Genomic DNA, 17,308 nt, shown 5'->3' with positions numbered 1-17,308 from the left:
AAACAAAAAAAATACATGTCCATTCAGAAAGCCAATTTTGTCATAATTGGAACTCTTTTACATATGGGGAAAATAAAAACAAATCAAGGAACATCCTATTTCATGACCAAAGAGGGGAAAGGGTGTATTTGGACATGGATGTGTTTGGAGGCAAGCACCCAGTGAAGAAGGTGAAACCCCCTAACGGCTGGGAAATGTCCAAGCTTTCAGTGTCTTTACCTTTGGGGTATTAATACTTTATCTGGCCATCACAGTTCATCTCCACTACTTTATGAATTTGTTCAGTGGATCAGCCTCTGACTCCTTTGGAATACTTTGTCTTCCACAACAAACAAAGATTTGCACATCCATTCTGGATTCATTTCTCATTCCTTATTCAAATGTTAGCTTTGCAGCAAATATCCTTTTTTCATTTCCCTATTGCTACAATTACAGTATAGCTGGAATCACAAAGGGCTTTCTTCCAGATGTTACCTCTAAGAACTGCATGGTAACTGAAGGAACAGGAAGTTATCGGAGAGTGGCTACATGGTTGGCAAACTGCAAAATGGGGGGGGGGGGGGAACCGTCCGCTCCTCGTGCATGACTTAGGAACATGTCCTTAAACTGTCGGGATCTAAAAAATGCTACCAATACTGCCATCTGGTCATGACTCCCAGACTATTGAAAATAGAGAGCTACGAACAGGGGGCTGACTGATGGTGAAAGGAGGAATGCCATGCACTGGGTAGTCCAAGAATCTGGAGGTCTTTCATCTCAAAAACACAAAAACAGGATACAAGCTTCTGCCCTACACATAAACTGTGTACACACTCCTGTTACTCTGCCCCAATCACAGCCTTAGCAACAATCTATCCTAAATCTATCCTGTAATTTATTAGGAGACACTATGTTTGCCCCCAAACAAGCTTAAATCCCATCTGAGAAAAACAACAGATTAGCTGCATTTTCAGCTGGTGATGCATACGTGGTGTGCCTAACTTTGCAGGTCACCAGAGCCCACTCAGAACAAAAATGTATTCTTGAGAACCTGCTCAATGTTTTGCTCCCTAGGAGATGCATATTCTCTTGGAATGGACTCATCACAAACAAAGCTGCCAAGTCAAATCAGGCCGTGTTTAGCCAAGTTTATTTTGCTTTTATTGGTTAAAGCCACAGCAGCATCTACAGGTACAGAACAAGAAGTTGTGCATTACAGCACAATGCAGTGACCCACATAATAGGCTTTTGACAATTGTTTGCAAGCATCTTAACCCCTCTAGCTCTGTTTGTCCACTAAGCAAACCAAACCAAACACTCTAGGCATAGTTGACAGGTTTTGATTATTACTGCGGTAATCCATTTTTACATTAGCTGGCCTAAAAGCAGCTGTAAGGATCACAGGCAGGTATTTTGGCCAGACAACAGGATCAACAAAGCTAATCAAGAAATAAATGTTTTGCTCTTCCTGACTCAGTAGGCAGAACGTACAACTGCCCCAAGCAGAAATCCTGAGAAGGATATATATATGGGAACTGAAGGATCATAAAGGTAAAGGTACCCCTGCCCGTACGGGCCAGTCTTGACAGACTCTAGGGTTGTGCGCCCATCTCACTTGAGGCCGGGGGCCAGCGCTGTCCGGAGACACTTCCAGATCACATGGCCAGCGTGACAAAGCTGCATCTGGCGAGCCAGCGCAGCACACGGAAACGCCGTTTACCTTCCCGCCAGTAAGCGGTCCCTATTTATCTACTTGCACCCGAGGGTGCTTTCGAACTGCTAGGTTGGCAGGCGCTGGGACCGAGTAACAGGAGCGCACCCCGCTGCAGGGATTCGAACCACCGACCTTTCTATCGGCAAGCCCTAGGCACTGAGGCTTTTACCCACAGCACCACCCGCGTCCCTTAGGATCATATTGTCCCTTATAATCCCAACCAATCACTCCCTCTCTGCAGGAGAAGGCCCCCTGCACCTACCCTTTCTCTCTCCCTTCCATAATACATCAGTCAGGTGCTGTCCCTGGTGTCTGTTGAAGACCTTCCTTTTCCAGCATATTTTTAAGTGGAGATTCTTATCCTAATTCATGGGTAGGCAAATTAAGGCCTGGGGGTCCGGATCTGGCCCGATCACCTTCTAAATCCGGCCCGCTGAAGGTCCAGGAATAAGCATGTATTTACATGAGTAGAATGTGCCCTTTAATTTAAAATGCATCTCTGGGTTATTTGTGGTGCAAAGGAATTTGTTCATCCCCCCCCCCCCATATAGTCTGGCCCCCCACAAGGTGTGAGGGACAGTGGACTTGCCCCCTGCTGAAAAAGCTTGCTGACCCCTGTCCTAATTAGTATCTATAATAGAGATTGATCAGTCGATCAATGGATGATAGATAGATGCTTTCACTGTCAATCACTTCAGGGTATTTCATAGGAAGCCCCTTGGAACATTATTTACAACATTTTCAGGTTTCTTGTTCTCCCCTTTGGTCAACCACTTTATTGACGCAGTAGTTCTTTATATTCCAAAGGAAGTGACTGTAACATAGCCTTCTCCAGGCCAAAGAGCTTCACTACAGCCTATAGGTTCAAGCCTGGCAGTGCTTGGTGTCTTCTGGTGTGTTGCCAGGTCTTCACAATGCTCTTCCCCAGGGATGGTACTCACATGGGTGCAGCCTTATACAAATGCACCTGTCATGATGTTATCCCTGCCACAAGCATAGGGCCAAGCAATGAGTTCCCAAGAAGGTGATCTGGCTTAAATAACAACCATAAACAGGCTCCAGAATCACCCCACACTATAATAATAATAATAATAATAATAATAATAATAATAATAATAATAATATAGGATTGTGGCACAGGTGTCCTGTAGCATCCACAACAGGCAAAGAAGTGCAAATTGGTAGAGCATGCGACTCTTAACCTGAGGGTTGTGGGTTCAAGCCCCACATTGGGCAAAAGATTGCTGCATTGCAAGTGGCTGGACTAGCTGTTCCTCATGGTTCCTCCCAACTCTACATTTTATTATTCTATGGAACTAGATGAAGGTAAAGGGTTAATATCTGCCTCTTCCTAGCAGATAGCAGCTGGGTGGGTTTTCTTGTAAAATGTGGAAAATAATTATCATAAATAAAATACACATATGAAATCGGGAGGGAATCAAGCTGCAGCTTGTCTCCATAGGAAGGGCAGCTTCTTCTTCTTCTTTTTGGAGAATCTTGGCTTTAAAACATGAAGCTACCTGCCATAGACCACATCAGATCCTTGGCCCATGTAGTTCATTATTGCATACTCTGACTGGCAGCACCATTCCAGGGGCAGAGCAACAGGCGCTCACTCCATCATGGGGATTTGAACCGCCAACTTTCCAATCGGCAACCCCAAGAGGCTCAGTGGTTTATCCCAGCTCCTGCCAACCTAGCAGTTCAAAAGCACTATTTTACTTCCTTTGCACAGTTTGTGGCAAAGGTCTAGAATTATCTCATTCCAAAGAGACCTACCGTAACTTAAGTAGTACAGAAAACTGCTGCTCTTGTTTTACAGCTGTTAGAGGACTCCTGACACCACAAAGGCAAGATCCCAGAGTGTATCCCTCATGAATCCAGTCTTATGAACATATTCGTATTGTTTACTCACACAGCTGCACATTTCCAAGCATGTTTACTCAGAAACAAATCCCTCTAAAATCAGTAGGATTTCTAGTGTTTGGGATTAACAGCCACTTAGATGAGAAGCTCCGCTGTTTTCTGGGTGTGGTCACCATTCAGCATCAGCGGTGAGAACCTTTGCTAAAATCTATTCTCTGGGTGTGGTGAGATTCCTTTCCCTTATTACTCTCATCCCCCCGTAATCACAGCATGCGGGCTTTTAAAGGCACAGTATCAACATCTATCCTTCTTACCCACGTCTGGTCTCAAGTAAGTGTCCAACCTGCCTATACCTGCCTACTTAGGAGTAAACCCCAAATGAGCGAAGGAGACTTACTCCCAGTGGTGTGTATAGGATTGCAACACATGCCATATTTGCGTTCAGGATCGCTGCCCCTCAACAGTCTTACTACTCTCGAGTTGAGAGAAGCGCGTCAGCAGCAGCCAGGGGGAGGAGCCAGTCCCGTCCGCGAGTCCAGCTCCGGTTTTGCAAGTGTCCCTGGGAAAGCGGCGCTCCATTGGCTAGAGCGCGTTGTGCCTCCGCCAGGGCTCCGCTCCGCAGCTCGTGTACCACATTCGAGGGGGGGAGAGGCAGAGGGGAAAAGCGCGCCGGCTCTCTCGCTCTCGCTTCGCCTTCACGCAGGCAGCGCCGCGCTCAGGGGCGTGTGCCTCTGCGGGGCTGCCTCGCCTCGCCTCCAGTTGAGTCCCCGCGGCCGGAGTTGGGAAGAAGGATGCTGCCGGAGCCGGAGGCGCTCCCCCCGGTCCTCCCGCCTCTGCCATCTCCAGCTCCCTCAGACTTCTTGGCCAGACTATGAAATGACCATTCCTGCTCACCTCGCAGCAGCAGCAGCAGTTCCAGCCGCCCGGACCCCGCTCTTGCCGCTGACGCTTGGGGCGAAAGGGCGCCCGTCCTGCCTGAGGAGGAGCCCCAGCTGGGTCTACCGACCAAGTCAAGGCGGCTGAGGGAAGAGAGTCGGCGAGGCTGGCGGGCGAAGCCCGTTTCGGAGTGGCTGCTTCTCCTTCCACCTCAGACCCGCGCGCGCCCCTCTGTGCCCAAGTGTGCCGCCTGCCTGAAGGCGCTGCTGCCGCCGCTGCCGCGCGCGCTTCCTCTCCTGAGGCGAAGCGAGGCAGCGCCTCTCTCTGAAGTCTCGGGCTACTTCGCCAACTGCTCCCGCTCCGCTTCGCCCTCAGGAAAAGTCGCGAGGGCGGCGGCGCTTCCAGGTGGGCCCGTGGCCGACGCAGCAGCCCATCACCGCGGAGAAAGTAGGGGCGGGAGGGTGGGCTTGGGGCACCGGCGAGCTGGACTTCGGCTTTGGGGTTTGGCTGCTTCCCCCAGCAGCAGCAGCCATGGCGAAAGGGCTGGAAGCCGCCGCTGCCGCCCGCTACGGACTGGGACTGGGATACTTACTGCAAATGCTCGTGCTGCCCGCCTTGGCCATCCTGAGCGCCAGCAGCCCCGGCTCCGCCGCGCAAGGTAAGACTGCCCTTGTTCGGCCAGGCGGCGCCTCCTGCCTCCCTCGCTCCTTCCCTCTCTCGGCTCCTCAGAGTTCTTTCCCGGCCTGCCCAGGTTGGACTGAGTGGCGCTGCCTGCTTGTCCATCTTCCCCGCAGAACCCCGCAAAGGCGAGAGCGAGCGCTTTCCTCGCTCACCTCTCCACAGGTTAATGGATACCAGCAGGGCCAGCTCGGGACGCGGGTGGGGAGGAGCCCCTCTCTCGTTAAGCGCTATCGCTACTTCTACATTCCTCTGCCCAAGTGGCCCCGACACCTTTGGGGCGATGTTCAGTGCCGACGAATCCAAAAGGGGGCTCGTCTCTCGAGCCTTAGAACTGCCGCCTTCGAGGCGCCGCGTGGGGCTGGTGGCTCCTGAGAGAGAAGGATGTGTGGATGGATGTCTTCAGGCATCCCCGCGCGCGCGCACACACCTTCGCCTCTTCCTTCTCCATCCACGCAGCTTCTGCAAGGGAGAAACTTACGAAACGAGGCTCTCCCCCTTTCCCCTCGCCAGGAGATGGGGAGCGAGAGGGACTCTCCCCTAATCCAGCTTGATCTCTAGGACTGGGGGGGGGGGGGCCGCGATCTCCTCTGGTTGGAGCTGGAAAGTGAGTGTGTAGATATATAGGTGAGTGAGGGACGAGCTCGATCGCTTCGTTTCCTCGGGTGAGGCGTTGGAAACGCGAGTGGCCAAGGGAGTGTTGGAAGCGGCCCGGAGTGAAGCTGTGCTGCTACGCAGGCGCCTGTACTTCGCAGTTTAGGAGAGTAGGGTCAGGATACCAGGCGGGGCATGTCCCCCGTGCCCTCGCCTCCCCTCGGCATATCTGGGGAAGGAGAAAGGAAAGGGTTGTTGCCGGCCTTGCCAGTAGCACCCGGGGCTTTCGCTTCATGTGTCCCGGTTTCTCTCTGAGCGTGTGTTGCTATGCAGCTATGTGTCTTTGCCATTACAAGAGAACCGCGGGAGTGTTCATGGTGAGTTCCGGCACCAATTTTTCTAGAAAAACAGCACTGCAGAAAACCATTTGAAATCCCACACACACCCTCAGCTGAATTGATCACAGCCAGAGGTACTCCTCTAGGTCCAACACATTTTCTTTGACTTCGCTAGGAGACGTCGCCTGCCTAGTTTTGTGCCACCTTAATAACTGGCAGGTTTGTTGTGGCAGAAGCCTATAAGGTGCCACAAGGCTGGCTTTCTGCCCATCACCTTCTTTCTCCGTCTCTCTGTGTTTGATCTGCTGAAACAGACTTAACAGGACTACCCCTCTCGAATTTGACTTTCAGCAGGAGCACTTCAGAGAAAGTGAATGGTTTTTATGCCAGGGGCAGCTCTGTAAACATGAGCCAAAGTGAGACAGCCACTTCAAGTGGCAGGTTTTGGCAGCCATGAAGGGTGGGAGGGCAGGAGAGTTGAGTGAGAGACAGATCTGCCCCATGGGGTAGAATCCAGTGGGGAAGCATTCCTGGGCAAGCTGCCTGGGGCAAGCCCAATCAAAAGGAACATGAACTGGACGCAATGCTTCCCTTCTCACAGATGCTATGCATTTCAATTGGGGACTTGTGAAGGAGAATTTCCTGATGGATTGTGTACCATATTAAAACAGTAGTTCAAGGCACTATTTATGTTTTCCACCGTAGGCATAAAAAATGTCTGAGAGGCACCTCCAGAGCAAGTGACCTCTTGCTTTACACTTCCAGCCCTCAGGGTTTGGGGCAATTTTTTTTTTTTTTGCCCCTACCCAAATATTAATATGTGGACAATGCTATCAGAAACAAACGAGCCCACCCCCCACTTGAGTCAGAACATTAAGCTTTGCTGAAATTCCTAGAGCAAAATGAACTTAAGTATTTGTATAGATACCAGGAGTTCACAGTACCCTGCTGGTGTTCCTTCGCCGAGATCCCCATGAAAAGGACCCTTTGCAAAGTTTGCAGTCTCTGGGCAGCATCAAAACTGGTTGGTTGGCTCAGTTCCTTTGAACCCTAGCGCCTGAATAAAAACAAGAGAGACAGACATCACACTTCTGCTGGACCTTTCAGGGGGAGCCAGTTTCCATGTGTAGGATTAGTAACAACAGGCACCAGCAGAAGGGTGGCTTTTTAGGTTTAACAAACACGCTCTTCTGTTGTCTCCCCAGACAGGTGCCAACTAACTTCATATATATGTAAACTGAATGCTGGTTTTCCTGATATAAGACTGAGGAAGCCAGAAGGAGAGACCCTCACCCCTGAATATTCACTGAACGAATTAATGAGAGAAGCTGATAAGGCTCCAACTCATGTTGAAAGGCTGGCACCGTCTTTATCTCATAACATCAAACAAACAAACAAATAAAAGGGTTAATTGGGGAACAAAAGCAGGCTCCATAGAGATAGCCAAATGGGAAGATAATCTGATTAGTACTGGAAAGGGAGGGGGCAAGGCACTATGAATGGGACAATTAGTTGAATTGCTTAGTGCTTCTTCTTATATTAGCCATAACGGACAGGCTGAGGTGCCTGGGAGTTCATCCTTCTTTCTCCTTTTTGCTTTGCTCAGCAGGAAAAGAGCTTTCCTGAAATGTTCCTCCATTGGTTTCTAAGCCCCCTTGCCTGCCACCTCTTTCACTGCACGCCTAAAACATAATCTTCGCCCAAAGAATTTGCCTGTGTACATATAGAGAGTAGCACCATCATACAGAGATATATATCACTAGCTCGTTTTTTAAACTGAGAATAAATCCGCAGCCATTTTATTACTATTATTATAGCCTGAAGATGACTGTAAAATATCTCCTTCAGAATTATCTCTGTGTCCCCGGGAATGTTTTGCTACATTCTGACTAACCTTGCACTAGAGCATCAGGTCTCTACATTGTATTTGCCTTGGCTTCTACATCACAAGGCATTTCCTTTGCAAGATGCTTTAAGCGAGTGCCTTCTTGAACTTCCCTTGCCACACACCAGTTGGCTCAATAACAAATGATGGAAAGAAGTTCCATACATGTGTTGAGCTATATGCCATATATACAATAACAACAAGCAGTCTCATTAAAGCTAGCTGAGAAACCTGTTTTCATTGTTACCATGGTAAAAGGAGTGGAGTGGGTAAAAGAGACACACACCAGAAATTCACATTTTCAGCAACAGCTGAAAAAACATTGTGTGCATTAGAGGCACCCACAGAAGACAACAAGGATAGGTGTTTCCCAGGACACCTGGAATATTGCCCAATTAGGTTTCTTTGCATAGAGCACCCAATAAAGTCAGAACCAGAATCCTTTTCAGTGTGGGCATATTTCCTCTTTCAGGTTCAGGGAATTCACAGGAATCCCCTCAAATCTTGGACATGCAGTTTGTAAAGCATTCCAATAAACTTTTTTTTTTTTTAAATATCTTTTATGTTAAATGGAAAACAGTGACATCAATTATACAACATGCCTTTTTTGAACTTTTTTTTTTAATATATATAAAAAACAACAACCACCCTACTGTATTAAAAACTTCTGTGGTCCAAGGAATTCTTGTAGGTCTTGGGAGTCTGGAGGACTGGCACTTTAGGGATCAATAAAGTCGCCACTATTAAGATGTCTATGAAGTTGCCACTACTAGGTTTATTGTGCATGAAGATCTCTTGGATCACTTTATTTTTTATACTGAGAGACTGTTTTGGGGTGTCATGTGGCTGAACGTAGACGTCAGTGCTACTCTTCAATCTTTTTGAATGTGAAGAAAAGCTAAAAACATTTCCCTGTGTTCTGGATTGGACTGCTTTCTTAGAGATGAGCAAGACTGAAGATGGCAAAATAGCGCCCCCTCTGGAATCTGCTGTCTGGTACAACTGCTTCACATTATTTCAGTTGCAGGTGCTGTGAAGCTCTGACAGACTCAGAGGTACCGATTCTCCCATTGTCATAGCTTTAATGTAGTCACCGAGACTGCTAAGCTAACTTGGAAACTGCAGAGCCTTGAAATGTATTAATGTTCCTTTCTACAGCAATTTATTCCCATATGTGCCTCCATTTGTGATTAGCTTGTTTTAGGAGGAACCTGACATGCCCTTTTCTAACCCTCTTCTAATACCAATATTGGATTCTTACAACAACAATAATAATAATAATAATAATAATAATAATAATAATAATAAAAATAAAAATACTGACCATGGAGCAGCACATTGCATACATACAGCTGTGCTTGAATATTATTTGCAATCATATGGTGGTGAGAGAGCTGCCACTGGGTTGTGGGGTTCAGAGTCCAAAAGGTTTGAGTGGTCTGCATTATTTCATAGTAAGGCTGGTCCTTATTCAAGTGCCCTAAAATAAAGCTGTTCTCCTTTCTTTGTGTTAGCATTTCACATCTGGCTTATGATGTGTAAATAGTGGTGTTAACGATGCTCTGTGTAAACTTCTTGTTTTTCACATTCAGTAATTACAACTATAGTTAGGGTTGGCACAGGATTACCTGTAGAAAAGTTTTGCAGAGGGAATTGCAGCAGTGTCTGGATGTGGAAGACTTTTTGTTGTCCTCATCTGTGGAGAACATTCATGTAGTGGTTAGCTAATGTTAACGTTTTACATTTCACTCTCTCTTTCAATTATGCATGTTGCTTTTCCCGTGCAATTTTAATAATATTATGAATGTTAACTTCATATGGGCACATTCAATCTTAACTGTATATGGCATTCTGATTTCATTTAAACTGTGTAATGAATGAAAGAGGAGTCCTGCTCACTATACCTACTATAAGATGTCCTGGAAATAGAATAGTGGATGTAATAAATACATAGGAGAAAACCATTGCAGAAAGAGGAGAATGAAGCATAGCCATTGGAAATCTTACCAGGTGGTCATGAAGCTTTCTTTTTTCGTGACTTTCTCTTAGTCACAAATATGTGAGAGCAGATATTGAGCAGATACTGAGAAAGCATTAAAGCAAAGGCTGAACAAAAATTCATGACACTCTAGCTATTTCTTTTTAATTATTTGACCAAGATAGTGTAATTGACCATAGGAGACTGATATTTTTGCTACAAATTGGGATGGTTCACAGGTTCCCCTGCTCCTTCAACTGATATAATGATGCATGTTGCCCTATGCAGATGTTTACAGAGAGTATCAAGGGAGGGATTGTAGTCATGGTCGCACAGCCCATCCCACTAATGGGCCCAGTGTCATACTGATCATAATATCTACACAGAGACCTGCATAGGGTAGGACCCTGTGCACATAGAACTCTGTGCAGACACTATGGTCAATGAATAGCATTTCCAAAATGTGGCTCCCCAGATGTTGTTGGACTACAACACTCTTCATCGCCTGTCAGTGAAGCTGGAGGTCAGGGACAATAGGGGTTGGAATTACACAACATCTGAGGATCAAAGTCTGAGAAGGGGAAGTATGGGGTGCAGGGGGATGTTACTGGATCCACAATCTTCTTTCTCCTCTTTAGCTGAATTTTACACCACAATTCTTTTTTTCTGGCTTACAAAAAAAAAACTCCCTAAAGCTAATGGCGACACTCTTGACTCCATAGTGCACTGCTCTATGAGAATTAGACAGCCAGTCTCATGAGAACTCAGATTTCAAACCTGGCTTTGCTTTTGTAGGATCCAGACCCAATTAAATGAATGATTTAAATGAAAACTACTTCTAGTTTTTCCATTTTAGTAAGTAAAGTGGGTCTTTTCTTTTGTCTCAAAAAACTGTACACCCTGGAATGATTTTCATAATTATCAAGCATTTTGCCTTGTTTCTTCTCTTGATCTTTTGAAGTAGGGCATGGCTGCCTTGGGCAATTCTGGAGCCCTCTCCTTTCTCTTTCCACTACAACTTGGAAAACAAATTCACTAATTGAGAAATTGATGGATTTTTTTTTTTTTTAGCCCTCTCCCTAGAGAGATGTGCTGCTCAGCATACGAATAAACCACTGAGTATAAAGCATTAGGAAGAACTATGTTTATAATTAACTGAGAAAATAATTATAGTTTTCTATTGTATTACTAATCTTTATTTTAACATCTCAGGCTGTGTGCATATTTGACTTCTTCAAGCTGCCAAGATTTCTTGTGATATTTCTTGGGGAGAAGTTGTTAGGTGTGAGCTACAACTTACAGGCCTTGGAGTACTGTATTCGCTTTCATAGGAGAGTGTGCCAAGGAGTCACACAAATGAACAACAATGCAGTTATATATATTATAATATCTATACAGTACTTTATAAGCTCAGGGTAACTTACAGCAACTTGCAGTAATATACATGAAAAGTAAAAGCTACAGAACATAATAAAATAAAACCATAATGTCAGATTAAGACAAGCAGAGCCAGCTGTTATCCATCCCTTATGATGAAATTTCCTTAAGACTTTCTTAAAAAGAAATGACTTGGGCTGCGCTCCTGCACACAAATCAACTGCATAAATCCCATAGACCTCAGTGGGATTTATGCAGGCTAATTGTGTGCACTGTTGCATCTTTAGGACATACTTCTAGTAATATGTGGACATGGGAGAATAGAGCTATTTTGAAAACTTTTATGAAAGCAGGTAATAGACCAGGCAAGCTGTTTTTCCCTTTAGTACTCTATTTGCCAAAAAGGAGGACAATCAGCTGCAGGAAACACATTCACAACATCTCAAACTGTACATGTACTTCCTGCTTGCCAGCACTATGATTGTATAGGACTGTGGCCATAAACTGGCTTCTAAATGCAAGCAGGGGAGTGCTGTGATAATTCTCCCTAGGAAAGTAATTCTATAAAATGGGGCCACCACTGTGAAGTTCCTATTCCCTGTATATTTGCTAATAATGCTTCATAAGAGATTAAAACTTGGAGCAAGGCCATGGTGATAATAGGGAACAGGATACCTCATTTGTGGATAGGATTCTCCCTAAACAGTGCTTTGCATTCTGTATGATGACTTCTTCACTGTGACCCCAGAGATGTGTGCGTATTCAAGGTTGCTGTGCAAAGAATATAGATTCTAGCACTGGAAATCAAAGGAGTGGAGAGAAGCAGAGAAAGACCAGACAGTATACTACTCGAAAAGCTTTTTTTAACTGGGGAAAGAACCAGATGAAGAAGGATGGAAAGTGACTTACTACACCCCTAAGCTATAGGAAATCTTTAGGTCCTTTCTCATTTGTAGGTGTCTTGTGATGACCTCCTTTTTTAAATAAATAAATAACCCAGCACAGCATGCTCTGTCTTTCTCTCATCCAAAGCTGTATCGCAGGAGACTGGTGTTAGCCAGTCCAGATCTGTGAATGCCCAACTACTTTTATTTATTGAAACAATAAAATAACAGTCCAGATTTCAGATAACTACCAGACTAAACCCCACATATCAGGTTGAAGTAGGCAAAATGCCCTTATCGACTAAATTTCCCCTACTTTGATATATCATCTCTGCATTTAGCTTGCAATGAACTGATTATTGAACATTTCTGGCTTATGCCTTTAATTATGCATTCTGAAAATTTCTACTGATGTCAGGTACTGCAACTATACTCCTCGTGGCACAGCATTCAGGTCCCCTGGTGACACACACAGCACTGACAGATTAATATGCTGAGGATGATGGTGAAAGAGTTGGGTTTGAAAGTAGAGGTCAAAGGTTATGCATATTACACAGATTTTGTTTCATTTGTTCCATGTGTGCATGCTGGCGACTATATTGTTAAAAGTTACCAAGCCCCCCCCCCCTCAAAAGAACCTATAATTAAATTAAAGTGATAATTCTGAAAGAGGAGAATAAAAGGAGCCATATGTGCAGATATTTTCTCTAACTCACTGTATTAGCAACAGCAGCAGTTTGAAAATGCTTGGTGTGGAAAAAGTGAAATATAATATGAGAATACGCCAACCTTCTGGGGATACGCTTTTTAATTAAGCACCTAAATGAATCCTGTTGCCGAAAGAGAGAAGGAGAGAGGGAGGTTGGAGCGAAAAAAAGGACTTAATTATCTTGATGCATCAGTGAACCAGTTCTATTTGATATGTTGGCTGTAACTATTTGTATTTGTAAAAGAAGTGCTGAGTAGGATTTGCCTGTAAACCAGTTTGCAACATTTTCTCTCTCTCTCTCTCATATTCTGAGCTCATGCACTTGATGGATTCAACAACCTTAATAATTTGGAACCTGTCTGCCACCTTCACTTTCATCTTATTGCACTGGTAGCCACACATCATGATCAAAGCTGTCCACTGGGGTCCCTTGCAGTGCAGAATGCAAACTTCAGCAAGACAATGGAAACAATATCTTGTGTGTAGGTGTATAATGATATATAATTTTGTGTGTATGTGTGTGTGTTCAGTACACCTCATAATTATGTAAAACTCTATCCACTAATACCTGATTTAAACAGTTAAGAAAACATGAAAGTTATAAAGTACAGTCAGTTTTTAGTTCTTTTCCACATGGATGGTGTTTATATGCATTTTTGTTATAAGAGTATAATCAGTGGTCCAGTTTGGACATAATGAAAAACCGTGGTTACCTGCTCTGTGACCATACATCTTCCAGTTGGGAACTGTTGATTTAATTTTCAGGTAGAGAATGTATTTGAAATAAAAACAAAAATGTTAGGAGCTTAATAGGAAGTGTATCAGTTCCATGGCCTAGCTACTAAACAGACAGAACAGGGATATATTATAGTTAGGACTTTTTTGTGACAGACAGTATTCATCAGTACAGCACCTCTTTTTGTGGCTTGCAGAAGCTCTTTTGTGCTGGCACCCATGACATTTTTTATTAATATATAAGTACCAGCACTCCATCTTTTTACCAGAAAAAAACGCCAATCATAGTAATTAAAATGTCAGAATTTTTCAACTTGTTGATTTGTGTTTGGACATTACTCAACATGGAATTGTCATATATAATGTAAGCGAAAGCCATGATTTGGACATTACTTTTGTATATTTCTTTTAGATATATATTGCATCTTTAGCTTTCAAGAGAATATGGGACAGAAACCAGTTTGGCATATTAAAAAATATGTCTAATTGTCTTCAATGGATCTTAATTGGAGGGTGCTGAGGATTGACCAGTCTTCCCAGAAATAATTCCCATTGAATTTAATAGTTTTCTTTGCTTTGGAAGCATGCTTAGGCAATTGGAAAAATTGAAATGGATGACTACTCATCTTTTACTGTCACCTCACTCCTATTAATTCACTGTAAATTCAGTTAATCAAGAATATGTTCTTGCTACAGCCTCATCTAAAATTACCTTGAGTTGCTTAGGGCTGTTGCTGTATTTCTGCATATCCCCCTCCATTCATCATTGTAATGATGGCTGATGTTCATGGTAGATATAAGTCCCAAATCAAAAGTAAGGCATTTAGAAAATGCCTTCAGAATCCTGTGCAGCATTATAACTACTTTTGAGACATCAATGAATTGTTGCTGAACATCAGTTTCCAAAACAAACACTAGCTGTGCTAGGTTTTTTATTATTATATATCCGATTAGTAGGTATACTGTAGTTCATCCATAAAAGCATGATCATGGAGAGAGAAAAAAGGAAATGTATTTCTTTGTCTATGTAGTTTTTAGCCACCCAGTGGAGATGTTAAAATTTAGCAGGCAATCTTGACATCAGAGCTGATAGAACAGCAATGCCATTGCTGGTCATTTGTGTTTCTTTTCAAATATTTAATATGCCGCTTTTCCAAGGAAAGCCTGTCCAAAGCAGCTAACAACACTAAAAGTGACAATTATAAAAATCGGTCAATTACTAAAACAAAAACAGATCCACAAAAATAAAACAGAGTCAGGACTTGAGCAACATACAAATATTCCGGCCTCCATGTGGCGAGGAGGACGCACACAAAAAAATTACTAAGGGGAGGCCAATAAAATAAAATGAGTTTTTAAGGCCTTCTGAAATGCCCGACGTATAACTGCCCACCACAGCTCTATTCCAGAGATGTTGAAGCAGCATAGCAAAGGCTATGGTTGCACACTTCACAGACCTATGAGTGGCTGTACCAGGACTGAGCCTCTCAGAGTGTGGGGGCAGAATGCCTGGGCCCAAGACATTTAGGACTTTAAACATTAACACCAGCATTTTCAACTGAGCCTGGAACTGCACTGGACTACTATGCCACTATCAGGAATCTAGTATAGCAGCATATTGAGCCTGCTGAAGTTTAAAGGCAGTCCCACTTTGAGTACCTTACAGTATTCTAGTCTAGCTTTGGCTAGAGTATGTGTCATTGTGGTTAGTCTCCCCTTTTCAGAAAGGACTGCAGCCGTAAAATGAACTCTTGACTGCTGGTGCTAGTCATTTCCTCAGAGTCCTGCCTTTAGGCTCTACCTGTGATGAAACAGTTAAAGCACTTTAGGCTACAGTTCTATACCCACTTACCTTGGAGTGAACCACCTAGAACTCCATACCCTCCAACATTTCTCTGATGAAAACAGGCACATCCTATTCCATAATAATGATTTTATTATTTATCTGGCTGCGTTATCCCAGCTATCCAGCTTCCAACATATATAAAAACCTAACAAAACATAAAAAATTGAAAACCTTCCCTATAGAGGGCTGCCTCCAATTGTCTTCTAAAGGTTGTATGGTTACTTATTTCCTTGGATTGGGGGGGGGGGTCGTATAACTCCATACCCTTCAACATTTCTCTGATGAAAATAAGGACGTCCTAAGGAAAAGCGGGACATTCTAGGATAAAATCAGAAAGCAGGGCAGCTTCTGTAAATCCGGGACTATCCCTGGAAAATAGGGACACTTGGAGGGTCTGGAACTCAGTGGAGTTTACTTCTGAGTAGATGTGAACAGAGTTTTGCTGTCAAAGGCCAAGTTAGGGATCAAGTGTGAAGAATAAAAGAGACAGGCAGTTCCTTTTCCTGTATGGAGTCATAGTTCAGGACTAACTGCTTTCAAGGCCTCAAAAAGAACACAAATGCAGGAAGTGATTTATTGCAAGTACTCCACAGAGCTCCCAGTCTCAAGTTAAGACACCACTTGAGCTCATTCTATCATAATATTGTTAAACAGGCAATCTTAAGGAAATGATATTAAGCCTCTGCGGTGCAAATTTTATCCAGGCAATGACTTAATTTGCAGCATTTTGCAATTAATGTGCTGAAAGTGTAGGGAGACAGAAACAAACAAACAGAAACAAGGGTAAGCAGGGAAATGTCAAACTCATATTAACATAATTCTTTGACCTCTCAGTTCTACAGATGCTTCATTTCAATGTGACATTTTTAAATAATGTTTATAAGCAGTGTGCTTATGTATTTTAAAAAGGAATGTAGCTAACTATCCATCTAACATTTGTTCTATGACACTTTGCCATATGATAGTACACAAAAAATGGAAATTTAGACAACTATATTATGTAAGAATAATGATAATTTATGAAGTTTGATTTGTGACAAGATTAGATTTGAGAATGCATAGAAGCTTGAGGAAATTATTTTTCACCAGCTTTACCAAAACTTTAATTTACTGCACTTAACCTTTTATGGATGTTTTGCCCAAGCTAAATGTGCTGACTCTTTGGAAGCAAGTAAGGAAAACCCTAGATTAAATGTGTCTGTACTTTAATGCTTGTTAATTGCTGTCTCATTTCTCAATTTTAAGGTAACTTTAAGATTCTGAAATAGTGTGTCAATCTGCCAACTTTGTAGCTTTGTACCCACAGTATTCATTAACACAGATTATGCAAATCATAATTGCCTAAAACAGGCTGATCGCTGCAACTCTGAGTTTCTGCTCTGTGTGACATTAAATGTATATTTGCATTTAATATGCATAGTGTTTTTTAAATGCAAATAGGAGCCACTGAGGGGGCTGGTTATTATCAGGATCATAGCAGGTGAGAAGGAAAATTTAACCCTTTCCTCCTCTGCTACAGCCTCAAAGATAATCACTCCTTTGAAATTACTATTTGCATTGGGAGAAACTAGTAGCAACATCACATCCAACTTGACCTTAAGTAGCTCATCCTTGAAGCAAACCTATAAACATATTTACTCTGGGGTTAATCTATCTGTGCTCAATGGGACTTTTGCTCTAGTCACTGTGCCTTAAAGTATTTTCATAGTGAGAAGCAGGTCCAGAGATGGTTATAAACTGTGTAAATTATGACACTCCCATATACTACACCTGCATGCAACAGAAATTTGAGCCTTGCCAGCATGCCATTATGAAATTAGTCATGGCATTGGTATCTGTATGGGCAGGG

The 17,308-nt window shown here is 43.5% G+C and overlaps 1 protein-coding gene across 2 annotated transcripts in view; it reads left to right on the top strand.

Moving 5' to 3' along the window:
- The first annotated feature begins 2,920 nt into the window (after nucleotides 1-2,920).
- Nucleotides 2,921-17,308, top strand: part of UNC5C (unc-5 netrin receptor C) — a 307,445-nt gene continuing 293,057 nt past the window's right edge. Inside the window, exon 1 of one of the 2 annotated variants that reach the window (XM_083398294.1) lies at nucleotides 2,921-5,093. In XM_083398294.1, coding sequence (XP_083254420.1) covers nucleotides 4,967-5,093 — 127 coding nt within the window. In that variant the 5' untranslated portion in view covers nucleotides 2,921-4,966. The remainder of the gene's footprint in view (nucleotides 5,094-17,308) is intronic. The other variant, XM_083398293.1, reaches the window with a different exon arrangement.

The sequence above is a fragment of the Podarcis tiliguerta genome (assembly GCF_965153285.1).
Source record: "Podarcis tiliguerta genome assembly, chromosome: 9".
Classification (NCBI taxonomy): Eukaryota; Metazoa; Chordata; class Lepidosauria; order Squamata; family Lacertidae; genus Podarcis; species Podarcis tiliguerta.
Note: the sequence above shows the minus strand (reverse complement) of the source record. Positions and strands in the feature narration are given on the sequence as shown.